General features: G+C 37.9%; 1 protein-coding gene across 4 annotated transcripts in view; it reads right to left on the reverse strand.

Annotated features, from left to right (window-relative positions):
• Positions 1-15,142, reverse strand: part of LOC145983948 (cell adhesion molecule Dscam2-like) — a 796,725-nt gene that overhangs the window by 338,525 nt on the left and 443,058 nt on the right. For all 4 annotated transcript variants that reach the window (XM_083117150.1, XM_083117148.1, XM_083117149.1 and 1 more), the window contains exon 4: positions 9,338-9,658. In XM_083117150.1, coding sequence (XP_082973276.1) covers positions 9,338-9,658 — 321 coding nt within the window. The remainder of the gene's footprint in view (positions 1-9,337; positions 9,659-15,142) is intronic.

The raw sequence follows: 15,142 nt of genomic DNA on the forward strand, positions 1-15,142 counted from the left end.
CGACTAAGAAACTAATAGTTCAAGATAGATACTAACTTATTGCGACAAATTATCGTAATTGCCTTGCAAGTTTGTGTGACATTATCCAGAGTTATCTCAGAAACTATAAAAGATAGAAATATAAAATTATGTTCAAGTGAAAGTAATACTACACTCCATTCCATGGAGACAAAATAATTCGTTTTATTTAACCTTGCTGACATGCGTTTCATAAAGTTTTACAAGGTAAGAATATAATTTCCACATTCCTAACTCTGGATATCACGAAGGCAAGTCTTGTTGCCAAACAGCAATGAATACTTCGATACATATATTGAAGTCGAAAGGGAAATACCTAACCTGAAAAAAAAAAACTATTCGTTGTTTGTCTAAACAAAGATTACTGTCAGCAATTGGCAAAAATTTGGAACTTACGTAGAAGCCTCAAAAATTGCGCACTTAGTTTCCAATAAATGGGTTCTGATCGAGATGTTCTTTCTAACAATTGTCCGTTCAAATACATAATGATTTGTACAGTGTCTCTCAAAAGTTTTAGGACAAAGACATTTTAAACTAGACAACCCAATTTACACAAGGCGTTGGTGGGTTGCGTGTACAGTTAGGCTCAATTTCAGGGTTGCCACATGCACAATAGATACTTATAAAATACGCGAAAGAAATAAAAACCAGTATTATTGTATAACATAATTAAAAATATCACTATTATATCGCAAGTGACACAATTCTTTCTCAAAGAAACAAATAGGTTTTCTAGTATTTCATTGCTGATGAGTCTACAGAAAGGAAAAGAGGTGAGAGAAAACGAAAGGTGACAAAGGAGAGGAGAAAGAGAATGCGAGAGGAGAGAAGAAAGAGAGGATAGACGAGGAGAGGAGATGTAGTGAGGAGAATGGAAGAAGATTCTAGGAGAGATTAGGGAAACGGAGCAAAGAAGAGAAGGAAATCGAGATGAGAGAAGAGGAGACGAGAAGAGGGGGGGTGGAGAGTAGAGTAAAGGAGAGAAAAAGAGAAGAACGATAAGAAGAGGAGAAGAGTGTAGTGGAGTCGGAAATCTAAGACAGGAAAGGAGATACGAGGATTGGAGATGCGTGGGATAGAGATAAGATGCGAGTAAAGTAGAGAAGGCGATATGAGATAAAAGCAGAGCAGAAGGAGGGGAGAGAAGAAGCAGAAGGAGAAGAGAAGAACAGAAGGGACTGAAGAGAAGAGGTAGTTGCAAAAAATATCGTCTGAGCGTCAAGAATGAATGCATTGGTCAAATTATCGACATGAAACATTCAATAACATTTTGAAATGTATTGGAGAATGTATTAGATCGGTGCGAAATGCCTTTTGGCTTAGTTCAGAGCAAGATAAAATCTTCCATGTAAGATCTTTGATTTTACCTGCGATTATACCACTAAAAACATGAAAGTAATTTTAATATTTATAAGAATTATCCAATTTTTGTCCACTTCTCGATTCGTTGAAATGGAGATTTTGTAATTTAATATTTCCCCTCCCCCATCGTTAATTCCAAACTGAATCATTCCGTTTCACACGTCGTGGACAATGAACACAATGGGATAGGTCTAAAAATTACGGAAATTTTCTGCCACCGGAAGGGTTTGAACCTACGACCAACAGATTGACAGTCCTGAACGGTAAACACTACCCAACAAACTTTCGCTCCTAAAAGTAAGTAGAAGGAGCTGACCAATGTGAAATGTAGTTGCAACTCGCCTCCTACATGTAATGTGCAAACAAAACTTGTTTGTAACAAAGAAAACGAAGGTAGTACGACTCGGCGAAAACATTTAATGGAGAATTGCACATGATGAAAACTTTTCAATCGATATTTGCGGAGGTTTCCTTGCATTAAACTCAAGTGGGAAAAGGGGTAAAATTAGTATGTCCTGAATTGCCACAAATATAAATAGTTATTTCATTAATATTTGTCAATGTCTTTGAAGCAGTACATAATTATCGTTAGAGTATCATAATTCACGATCTTATACATGAAAGTATCCCTTTGAACGTGTGTCAATTCATTTATTTGTTTATTTTTTTATAAATTCCATATGCAGAACAATGTAGTCACTATACAATGCTATTACAAATAATGTTACCATTTCCAAAATTGAAAAAAAGAACACCTAGTATGGATGATTGCACCTGGGTCCGCAATCAATGCTTTCAAAAACTCTAACTAATACACTACGCCCTTTGTTTCCCTTGGAGCAACAGTTTTTGATTATTCTGTCGCGTCAATATTGTAAACGTTATCCTGCAAAAATAAGTTCAATACTCTGATATAGCTTCTAGAATTACTCTATACACATGCATTTGAAATTTAACTCTGAATTTATTTCTTCGTTGTTAGTATATCTAAGCTTGTGAATATATTTTATTTGTAATTTTATATCGGTTACATGAACATCTACGAAATAGTTTCTTATAATAACCTCCGGTTGAACAAGTTGCCAATATAAACAAATGGAATACAGATTGTCTTCGATATTACATTGTTTAAAAGGATCGGATACACGTATTACTATCCCAATACTTATTCAATAAGGTTTCTTGATTGTCAGAAATTTTCACTTAAACTATTGCATGTTGAGCTAGTGCCCACCTAGCCGCCTCTGAAGAAATCTATCATTCTTCAGATTCTCTTTAAAATTCGACTCTGGTCACTTATAACTAGCTGGGTGCAGACACTGTGCATCGACGCACAGTGTTTTGCGATAAGAAGCGGCCTTGAATAGCGTGAGTGAGTCACTTTGAACGCGAGCAAGCTACGCTACCAAGCTTGTTTGCCTTTGAAAACCAAGTCATTTTTTTCACCGTTTCCGAACGCGACTGCTATTGTACATAGAAGTATATATTCTCTCAAAAGAGTACGAAAGGAAATTAGACCAATATTCTCCCGTCGTTTAAAACCAAATATTATCTATTAAACGAAAAGTTCAAGATTGTCAATAAACCTATCTGAGCATAAGGTGGATGTAAATAATAAATTTAATAGAAAGATTCTCCAAAATTTCTCTCCCACTGTCTACTTCAGGCCAGTACCCGGGGGGGCAAAGGGGCCATGCCCCCCTCGAACCCTGAAATATTTAAATGTGAAAGTTGGATAATTCTTATAAATATTAAAATTACTTTCATGTTTTTAGTGGTATAATCGCAGGTAAAATCAAAGATCTTGCATGGAAGATTTTATCTTGCTCTGAACTAAGCTAAAAGGCATTTCGCACCGATCTAATACATTCTCCAATACATTTCAAAATGTTATTGAATGTTTCATGTCGATAATTTGACCAATGCATTCATTCTTGACGCTCAGACGATATTTTTTGCAAGTACCTCTTCTCTTCAGTCCCTTCTGTTCTTCTCTTCTCCTTCTCCTTCTTCTCTCCCCTCCTTCTGCTCTGCTTTTATCTCATTTCGCCTTCTCTACTTTACTCGCATCTTATCTCTATCCCACGCATCTCCAATCCTCGTATCTCCTTTCCTGTCTTAGATTTCCGACTCCACTGCACTCTTCTCCTCTTCTTATCGTTCTTCTCTTTTTCTCTCCCTTACTCTACTCTCCACTCCCCTCTTCTCGTCTCCTCTTCTCTCATCTCGTTTTCCTTCTCTTCTTTGCTCCATTCCCCTAATCTCTCCTAGAATCTTCTTCCATTCTCCTCACTACATCTCCTCTCCTCGTCTATCCTCTCTTTCTTCTCTCCTCTACTTTTCCTCTTCTCCTTTCGCAATCTCTTTCTCCTCTCCTTTGTCACCTTTCGTTTTCTCTCACCTCTTTTCCTTTCTGTAGACTCATCAGCAATGAAATACTGGAAAACCTATTTTTTTCTTTGAGAAAGAATTGTGTCACTTGCGATATAATAGTGATATTTTTAATAATGTTATACAGTAATACTGGTTTTTATTTCTTTCGCGTATTTTGTAAATATCTATTGTGCATGTGGCAACCCTGAAATTGAGCCTAACTGTACACGCAACCCACCAACGCCTTGTGTAAATTGGGTTGCCTAGTTTAAAATGTCGTTGTCCTAAAACCTTTGAGAGACACTGTACGTATTCCAGGAACTCAGAAAGGAATATAAACTTTTCACTTCTTGACGAGGTCAGGATAGTTGAAAATGGTGAAAGTCAACGTAAAATGACTGTTGCACTGGAAATAATGAAATGCACTTCGAGATGATCAAGCTGCTGAACAAGAATGTAAAAAGTCAGCAGAAAAAAATAAATGTCCCTAATAGTCCAGCCTGATATTGTTGAGCAGCCACGAATATGACTGACTATGCCCTTTCCATCACCACGCGCAGTACACTAAGAGAAACGAAAGAGAAATTCTAAATGTCTGAAATGTTGTATTTCTTTCTGTACAAGAACACTCTTCTATACTCTGTCCCGGTATCTCTAGAGCAAGCGTACGAAAACATGTGTTTACGCAAATAGTGACGCGATACGGCTTCAACAATGAACACGTGAGAAGTAATGGGATTGTGTTGGGGTGGGGGGGGGGGGGGGGCTACTGCAGTATACCAGCCTTCGCAGCAGCGTTAATGATTCCTTCTGAATCATCAACTTCTGTCTAGACAGTTGCAGGAGCGAAAATTTTCTGCCCTGGCTGTGATGAAGCCCATTAAGAGCCTATTAGTGAGGACTGGGTGCAATGTGATATATATCACCAATGGTGGCATGAAGACTGTTCGAGCTAGTATCAAGGCTTTGGGCTCTTCAAGTGCAACTTATGTTGACCCGCAGTCTTACAGGGCAGTTTGCGCATTCTTAGAGGACAGTGATGTCGCATCGTTGAAAAAGTATTCTTCTCAAGGGCAGTAAGTATCTTAGTAACTTTTCGATATTCTTTGTGCTCCTGAATGTCCATTTGTTTGTTTCATAAAAACGTTTTGTCATTGGTCTCATACCTGTGTATGTAGTCGAGAAAATACATTAGTGCGCAATCTTTGGCACTTTTACCGTAATTTATTACATTTTTATTATTTTACCTCTCTAGCAAATCGCATCGATGATAGAGAATTCATGGGAGAAACAAACATCATGATTGTTAGCCAGTATTAGAACCTTAGGACCGTTAAGCTACTCCACGGTGGACATTGAAGAATCTTCATTATTAAATGTATACGCGTAACTATCTTGAATATAAATCTAAAAATATTAAATTATCCTGGAATGCGGATATATTATTAAGCATTCGTTGAACAACGCTAGACCAGCTACTGATTAAGATTTTTATTGGCTGACCAAAAAGAAAAAATCATTTCTCTTGCAAAGAAACAAACCAGAAAAATATTAAGCTTTACCAATTTTTTCCTTTGAAAAAATATAAAAGCAAAAGCTAGCAGAATATGCACTCCCAGCTCTCATCACGTTTGTTAGGAATCCTCATTAGACTTAAAATTCCAATTAATATGCAAACAACCACAAAATGTAGTTAACGAAATGGAGGAAACGTACGATAGGGTGCATATGGGAAACTTCATTTAGCCCAATTCCATTGCCAAAAATGGCGGTAAAAGCAGATATTACAAACGTCAAAGGCTATCGTATAATACACATATTTTGCCCATTAAGAGATGCAATTACTCTCTTGATTTTGTTGAAGCCGTATAGAGAACTTTCCATGAGCAATTTGGAAAAATATTGCTTTACTCACACACATTCATACAGATGTACAAGAGTATATTAAAAGAGATCAAATTTGTTCTCATACTTTTGGCTATGGGCGATACACATCCTTAAAAAAAGAACATGAAACTAGACAAAAGAGAAAAATACCAAACACCATTTGTACATTCTCTTTTAGTTCAAGGTATACATCCAGATTCTAGAAGATAAATTAGGGTTAAGAAGAGTTCAAAATAAGGGCAAAGATATAGCTGATTTAGATGGTCTGATTTGCCATGTTTTCTAGGTAAAAGCACTACTTCTAACATGTTGATTTTTGATATTTTTACGTTCATGATATGTCAATCTAAATGTTAACATTTCAATCATGTAAGAAATGTTAACATTCCTTGCGGTAAAGAGAAAAAAATATTCCAAGTGAACGTCAAAGAGTTTGCGAGAGACATTTTGTAATAAAAATAATGTGCGCATAAAATTATAACATCCAAAAATGAATTTCATGCAACACTTATCCCAACACATCAAAGCGGCAAGACATCAAACTGAAGTCACAGAATGATTGGAAAGGCATGGAGCTATTTACAATAAAAATAAAAGCGGTCGGAGCACGGTGCTGATGATATCATATCCACTAGGGTGGGGATTGACCCCTATGTTCCTTGAAGGTGTAGCTGAATGCACATGGGGAAGTCCTTGTTCATATCTGCCCCCTCTCCCTCGTGTGGAATTTTCGAGGGAAGTGGCAGAAAATGGCTTCCTCTCTTTAGTAACTAACTTCTTAACTAATTTATAGATGTCAACACCACCAATGCAACCACATTTACGTGGGTCTATATTGTATATTATATACGTACGTACATGCATTCTATTACTGAGTATGTAAAGATAAACACGTGAATAAGCCAAGTGTTGGTTAATTTACCCCTTTAGAAAAAAATTATGGGAATTCGAGTGACTATCCTATTATGTCCACAACCGAGCATTCAATCATAAATATTTCTGACCTCCATGGCGGAGTGGTTAGCACAACTACAACACATGGGTCGCGGGTTCGAATCCTGGCCTGGACATGGCTATTATTTGTGAGTTTCCCTTGACCAATTTCATCATATCACCGCTCATCATCATCGTCGCGAGTAGCCAAAAGTGGCAGAAAAAGTGATGATAAATAACAACAACCAAACAACCACAAATAATATACACCCATAGCCATACTATGAAAACCACGATTTTAAAATAAACGAAACCGTCTGAACGTCTTACGGCACAATTTTGCTCACTACTTTTCCTTCATCCCTATCGTTGAAAATTTAGTCACAACCAAATATTGGCAACAAACATATTTCTACTTGTTGAAGCAGCTTCGCTTATCCCACGGGATTCTTATCGGCTTCCATTTTAAAGCAATATTCCGAGTTCTACTTCCACTGTTCAACTTAGAGGCAGTTAACCCAATCCCTCCATCTCTTGCGAACTTTTTCCAGTTTCATCTTTATACTTCACATTCCCATACCTTCTGCCGGGGAAGGGTTTTTTATCAACTTAGTTCACGGTGAAATAATATGTTTCAAAAGAATCGGGAAAAACAATCAACATCGACTCTCTCCAAATGTATTTTTCTTGTGCCGCGACCCAATGGGCGGCGGGGCCTTTTTTCTTTGTTTTTGGTTCAGGGAAGGACAAAATCAATAATGGCTTGCCTCTCGGGCAGCATTAGAATGTTCTGATGCTGTAATCATTACACGGTGGATCAACACGTTATGCGGGCGACCTCTCAAACTAAAGAGAGAAAAGGTACAGTAAACGATCTCTCAGCATAAGCCTCACAATTTGTTATTTAGTCGGCAAAGAGGAAAGAAAGAAGTGATTATCTTACTTTGCAGATCAGTCGGTGATGATTTATTTTCATATAAGTACCTAACATTGCAGATGTTTTTTTTAAACGCGCTGACTTTCCAAATTTAATTGTCCGCCGAGTCTAAAAATCATTCGGCGTTAAACGCAAGGTGTGACCAAAAAATTCGCAGACTGACACATATGTTCACTTCGAGAATAAGTATTTGACTTAATACAATTTAACTTGAACACATTTATTGATGATTTAACAATTGAAGAGTCCGGGGAGAAAAGCCTGATAAGTTACATCTTCTGTTTTTTACAAGCAAACAAATTCAGACTCTCAAGACTCACTAATTTTCCCCTGTATATCATTTTTAAACTTCCACATTTCTCAGGAGTTACTGAGGTTTTCGTCTGCACAGTTACACCACCAAAAACAGCAAATCGATAAAATTGTATTTACCAAGTTTTACCCCTGTACTCTTCAATTGTTTTTCTAGAATGCATGACTGGCGTTTATTTTGAATAGTAGGGCAGCTGATAGGCAATTTCTCATTTCAGTAAACCTTCATTTTTACACTTTATACTGTTTGCGTTCTTTATGTTCTGCTTACATTAGTAAACTTGTCGCTGCCGGAATTACGGTATGTTGGGACTATGTAAGTTTTATACAGACACTATTGTACAGTCAATGACAATTCTGAGATGTAACGACCACATTGATTTTCAGTAAAATTTATACAACCCAGAAGTGTCCGTGACTGTACTGTAATATTTTCCACAAATTCGTTACTTCGTTTTCAGACACTACTGTTCGAGTGATATAATATTTTTTTCTTAAAATGTTTTCCTAAGTTAAGAAATACATCAACTTAAGAGTATCTTTACAACTAAACTCTATGGCCAAGGCCTGCCAAGTGGTCTTTTCACATGGTCAGTGCGTCGAGTCCCATCGCAGCTGTTTTCTGGCTTTCGAGAGTGAAACCCGCTACTACATTTTTTTTCTAATAGCTCCTCAATTGTCCTTATGATGCTGGGTTTAGAACCTCACACCTGGAATCGAACCCGGGCCAGGTATCACACAAGTCGAGAGCGCTTACAATTTGGCAACGGGGAAGCCCTTAGGAATATATCACTGACACAAAATTGTAAAAAAATATTCAAAGAGCAATTTTTTGAGTTACATTAACATTATAGCAGCTATTATAGGCTTTCCTTTCAATTATCTTGTCTTGAATTTTTGGGAAAACACTGAACTTAAGTGGGAATTCCCAAAAAATATATAATGCTAAGTTATTGCTGCAAATGATCACAAATATGAATATTCAGTAAAGTAAAGATGATGGCTTTTTCTGTAATTTGATTTCTTTGTGTTTCTTCCGAATTGTATGCTCACATGCTCATGATGTCCAAATTTAATTGACCGAAAGAAATTGTTTATAAATAATGGTTAATAGCGAAGTTCTTTTAATAACTTTAGATGTACAAATGAACCATGATGGAATTACATATGAACACTCAACTTTTAAATATATTAAGGAAATAATTTAATTTATATTGTGCAAATTATCTACCTTTACTTTTGAGGGATCAAAAACGGCAACTGTCTATTAAAAAAATATGAATTTCGTGTTGTGGCTGTCAATATTTAATTGGACAAGAACTGTGGGAAGAAAGTACACTACTTACTCATTATGAAAACCTTTGATTTCATAAAAACTCAATAAAATTGGATGAAATATTTCAAGAAACTCGTTCAGCGAGTGACAAAACCAGGTCTGAGTGTCAGGGTGCTCAAGAGACAACTACAATACCACACCAATAAGCAACTGGCTAAGAAACTAGCTGATGTACTTACTTCCTCGAACGTGGACCTCCCTGCTGAGAATCTTTCCAACATCGTTGCTAGCGTCGCATCTGTACACACCGGAGTGTATATCTGGTCGATATCTTTCAGTTGAAAACGGCGGGAAGTAGAGAGATCCATTGGAGAGTATTTGCCGGATTTCCGGAATGTTCCCCACCGAGGATCCGTCCCCCAGCGTCCACTGCACTTTCGGAGGAGGACTTCCGTGTGCAGAACAGTGAAGCAAGGCTCCAGTATCGTTGGAGAATATCACCACAGGCTGCGGCTCTGCTACAAAAATTGGTCCTTGACTGTCCAGAATGATGGTCAGTACTGGAAAGAAACAGATAATAGGGCAGAGTTAATAGATTTATCGATTTATTGTTTATTGATTTAGTTTATTTTACTTTGCATTTCTGCCACTTTGGCTAATCCCGAAGATGACGATGAGTGATGAAAGGACACTCACGAACACCCATGCCCAGACCGGGATTCGAACCCGAGACCCCTGGCGTCGTGGCGAAAAGATGATAATCTCAAACCTTGTTAATTACATAGAAACTAATTTAGAGAAACTAGAAAAAGTAAGTAAAGTGTATTTTTTTACATTAGACATGGGTAGATTAATGCAATACCTTTACCTAATGTTTTGATTTGATTTATGTTACATCACTTTTATGTCACTTTTCGCTAATCGCGTCAATGGGGATGAATGAAGGTACAATAGCAGGATGAATGGATGTGTGGGACCTCCACAGAGAATTATACTGGATGTGGGCCTACGACCGAGAGCCTCGTTAGCCTACAAACATGACGCCCAGAGTGTACTTCGTGGAAGAAAGGCTGACAATTAAGTACTCTCAGTGAAGGTCACCCCTTAATGCTTTGAAAATTTATGTCTCACCGACAGGTGCCCTGCTCCAAGTCAGAGCACAACTCTGTGCTTGTGATTTCAATTAACATCTCTGTACACAAATTGGAATTCTTTTTCATTTGCAAATACAGTAGGATGTTTTTGGTACAAAATTCAGAACAAAAGTATAGTCAATGGTGGAAATTCTGTAAGAATATGTAATGATACATATATTTTTCCTAATTTATGACGTAATATAACAAAACTTTACTTAAATGAAAGACCGGGTTTTGTGCTTGCATGTGTAAAATTAGAGGACTCATAAATACTTACCCTATAGACGAAATATATTCATAAACATTGAAAATGTTTACACAATCAATTCATTCGAAACATTTTTTTATTTCGACTCAGAAATATATTGAAAAGCGAGACAATGGAAATACTATCGAACGTACAACTTAGAGAAGGTATGTCAATAGAAATATACTCCCAACAAAACACTTACGCAGACGGAGTGAAGAGAATTGCAAGTAGGTAAAGGTTGTGTGTGTGTGTGTGTGTGTCAAGACGTTTAATTAATTCGTAAATGATTGTTGTTTAATTAGCAATGGGAAGAAGAAAATCTTCATTGAGCCGATGTTTCTAACTTTGTTGCGAGGCAAATTACCTAGCACCCCTGTTGATGAAAGAAACCCTGAAAGAGTATTTTGTTTTGTCTATAAAGACGGCAAGTTGCTCAAGACATTCTTCAGAGTTAAGAGAAAAACACGTAACACGATCTAAATGGAGACAACAAGAGAAGACTGAGGACAATTGGCTGTCAATTTCACAGAGACGTTTTCTCTTCCTGTTTGAATCTATTTTGCTAAAGAGAAATCTATAGTTTTTCTTGTATTGTTAATGAAGTTTCAAGACAGGAACTTCTGGGACATTGAATTCATTACACAGTGACAAAATTCAAGACTTTATGCGTGTTATTTCTTATTTAATAATTTTCTTATTTTATGTCTGCGTGTTGTGGTGTTTATTTGACAGTTAGTTGAAGCATGAGTGAGATTCATAATTTTAAAAATATCGAAAAATTACAATGAAAATTTGATTAACATGAAATTATTCAAATATTCATTTCTCGTGAAATATAAATGTAAATAAAATGTTATGTAATTCTTTTATTCCAATACAGGAATCTCAGCTTAGATACCTAGTGAGCAGAGTAGTTAGAGTCCTCTATGAGCACGAAGTAGACTTAACAATTGCAGACTATTGCCACACAAGTCGACGTTACTAGTAATATTATATACTCTGTCCCTGGAATCTGTGGAGTAAGGCTGAACATAACGGCAAAGAAGGGGAGAAAGCGACTGGGCGGAGCAAAAACGTACACACTACTGCTAACAGCTGGTAGCTGCGGCAGCATTTTGCTCTTCATTCACTTACTTTCCTTCGCACGAGTTCATTGGTCGAGCTGTCTCGAGTCACTACTCGCGCAGAGACTTATTTTCTTTCGCTCGCTCTAGATGATAATAGATAATAATAGATCCTTCTAAAGAGCTCCTACTTAGCCGAATGATTAACCCTGGGTTCTATCCTCCGTGGGTGGGAACTCGAAACAATTTCGGTGATGACTCTGGGCAATTTGGAAACTTCTTCAAAGGAGTACCAGGGACCTCGATCTTGAAAGCCAGACAACAGCTGCGATGGGAATCAATGCGATGACCACGTGTCACCCAGTGAAATGTCGCTTTGGAGGTTTTGGACAAAAGACTGTTGCGTCACGGAGCTCAACTTGGCTGGTATTAGATACTTCTAAGCAACGTAACCAGTGTGAAAAATGAGGATACTTTTTCTGTTGAATACAGAGAAAAAGTACATTTATGTGATGAATCATTTCTAACTATACTCTACATTGGGAATCTCTGGAGCAAGTGAATGAAATCAAGTCTCTGCGCATTAGTGACTCGGGGGTGTTCGCCCAATGAACGCATGAGAGGGAGGTGTTTGCACGAAGAGGAAAATTCGGCTTCAGCTACCAGCTCTTAGCAGCAGCGCGTACTGATTCGCTCCGCCCACTGGCTTTCTCCCCTTCTCTGCCTTGCTCCGCAGATTCTCGAGACAGAGTATAGTCAATAGGTAACGGGTTCAATTCCCTATGGAGGCTAGCATTTTCTTTTCCCAGACCGTACAATAATCTATGGGTCAGATTTGGTTTAGATTCCGAATGCGGATTTGAAAACATTTTTTGCTAAAGAGTTGCATCTGTCCTTCAAGTTGAATGTTTTTCATTTGATTAAGTTTCGTTGCTATTGCCGAAACAAAGATTTCAAGACATTGTTCCCAAAATGTAATTTTGGCCATTACAAAAAAATTATTTTCAAGTTCTCGAAAACAATTAAAACAGACTTGGATAAAATGGCTTAATCAAGAAAAGTTTGACATGGAAGAACTTTGTTCTCAATTTCAATTCAAACAAGTTGGGTGTTTTCCCGAAACTTTCCTCTTTCTCATTCACGAGGAAATATTAAAAAAGTGGGACACGTTCATCATGTTGTCTGAGCCCTGTGTACACAGCCGCGGAGTTTAAGAAAAGCGGGTGGAAGGGAAGGGTTGGAGCAGTGTGCTCGGGGCTCGTGCATAGCTCGGGAGTTGTCAGTACACAACACAAAAATCTGTAATTAAAGTGAAGCGCTCGGAAATTGAATTGCGAGTTCCTGTTTCCACTTGAATTCATTTTCCCGCGGGCTGTGTCTTGCACGCTGGATAACGTGACGCCAATCAAGAGAACTCCAGGCTCAAGCAGGCAAGTTCCGGGTAAATCTGCAGAGGATGTAATTTCGATCGGCACAAGGTCAGGTTTCACCACCATCTTTGCTTCCGTAATCCGCAGCAGCTGAATGCACGATGATAAGTAATAAACGTTCACTTCAGAAACTAAGATTTCTACTTTGTTTTTAAGGCGAACGAAACTATTACAATAGACAAATGAAAATCTTAAGTCCAATTAAAATTGTAGGGCAGGCTGTATACAGTTCAAATGTACAGTTAACGGCAAAGATAATAGTAGGCAACTTGTCCACCGCTATTTTCATTATCCTTTTATTCTGCATCCTGTGTTGTTTTAAGGAATGAAACTATGTTGATTCGAAGCAGGCATTGTTCTCTGCTTCTTGACGTCTTTATTTCAATTCATTGTCTTCACATTGTGTAATTCAGACCAACTGAAAATGGTGGTGGACAATTCGCCTACTGTTTCTTTCGCCGTTGGGTGTACATGAGGTATCAACTGTTATTTACAAATCGAACTCAAGGCTGCAACACTAATCAAGTGAGCTCCAAAATTCCAGTTTTGTAATCAAAGGGTCCCGGGTTCGATACCCGCTTTTGGGCACAAGTGGTTCTGATCCCACTTTAAAATGCAGGTCCAGTCCTGATTAGCCTTCCTGTGCATAAAGTGGACTTAAAACAAAACTCAAAACACTATTTTTTTATTTTAAAGATCGCGCGTCCTATACACACTTGCCCCAGTAAAGAGTAGTGGTTTCTTACCCCCTGTCAGCCTAAAACTAACAGAAATTTCTCGGCAAATGAAAATTCAATATTTCTGTGCATGTTTACCACCCTCAGCAAGTTTACTAATGGAGGAGAAAGTTCGACAATGGCCTCAGTTCCCAGGCAGATGGGTGGAAAGGCCTTCGCAGTGGCTCATAAGTGACTGCACATGGACCCAAAAGACTTATTCTTCTTGAGGTATACAGGCACTAACTCAAAGTTGAAGATACATGTAGGTCTGTGCTAAAATGCAGAAAACTTGTGCAACCATACATACAGAAATCAAAGAAACCAAAACGTTTGACTCTCCCTTGTAAAAGTGTCAAATGGGAAGAAATGTGGATCGTTGAGGTGGGTCAAGTGATTGATATTCGAATTACGTCACACAAACGAAATGATTGATTGATTTATTTGGTGTTTTAAGTCCACATTGTGCACAGTAAGGCTAATTAGGACTAGGGCCTACAGTTTAAAGTGGGATCCGAACCACTATGTACCTCCACCGGGTATCGAACCCGGGACCCTTTGATTGCAAGGCGACGACGCTACCACTGCACCATCGGGAAGGCACCCAAACGAAATGAATCTCACGCCTCTCGTCCTAGTCAACTTTGTATGACACATATCAACGTGAACGAATTTTGAATTGGCTTAATTGAATTAACGTTAATATGAATTCAGTTTAAGAAGCCTCTCTTGTGCATCTATGGTAAGGAGAAATGTTTTCATGAACTGATATAATAATTCATAACCATACGGTACGCACATTTTAAAAAGAAATATTATACTTTGTCCCGGCGATATATGGAGCAAGGTCGTGTATAAATGTAGAGAAGGAGAGAAAGCAAGTAGCCGGAGCAAAGCAGGACGCACTTTTGCTAACTGCTGGTAGCTGCTGCCGCTTTTTTCTCACGCGTTCATTGGCCGAGCCCTCTCGAGTCACTACTTGTTTTCGTTTGTTTGTTCCAGAGATTCCGGAGATAGAGTATAATTACGTTTCTTATTGTTTTACAAATTTAGCACATTTTGTTAGTGAAATGATGGATCATTGAGCATATGTTTACACCCTTAGCTGCACTAGAGGGATCGAGAATTATGATGATGAATCATCTTTACTGTAGATTGATTGATTGACTTTACATTGATTATCTGATACTTTTGGTTATTCGCGAAGACGAGAACGAAAGGTGTTAAGATGAAATGGATAAAGAGACAATCGGAAACATATATATATATATATATATATATATATATATATATATATATATATATATATATATATGGATGACGCAACGCGAGTTCCACAGAGAATTACACTGGCTGCGAGTCCATACGCCAAGGCCTTGCGAGTCTGCAAAATGCAGTTCAGGGTCTACTATGTGAAAAAGAGGTTGACATTTGGGTGTGTCTATAAA

Source organism: Lepisma saccharinum, chromosome 2, assembly GCF_977018435.1.
Source record: "Lepisma saccharinum chromosome 2, izLepSacc3.1, whole genome shotgun sequence".
Taxonomy (NCBI): domain Eukaryota; kingdom Metazoa; phylum Arthropoda; class Insecta; order Zygentoma; family Lepismatidae; genus Lepisma; species Lepisma saccharinum.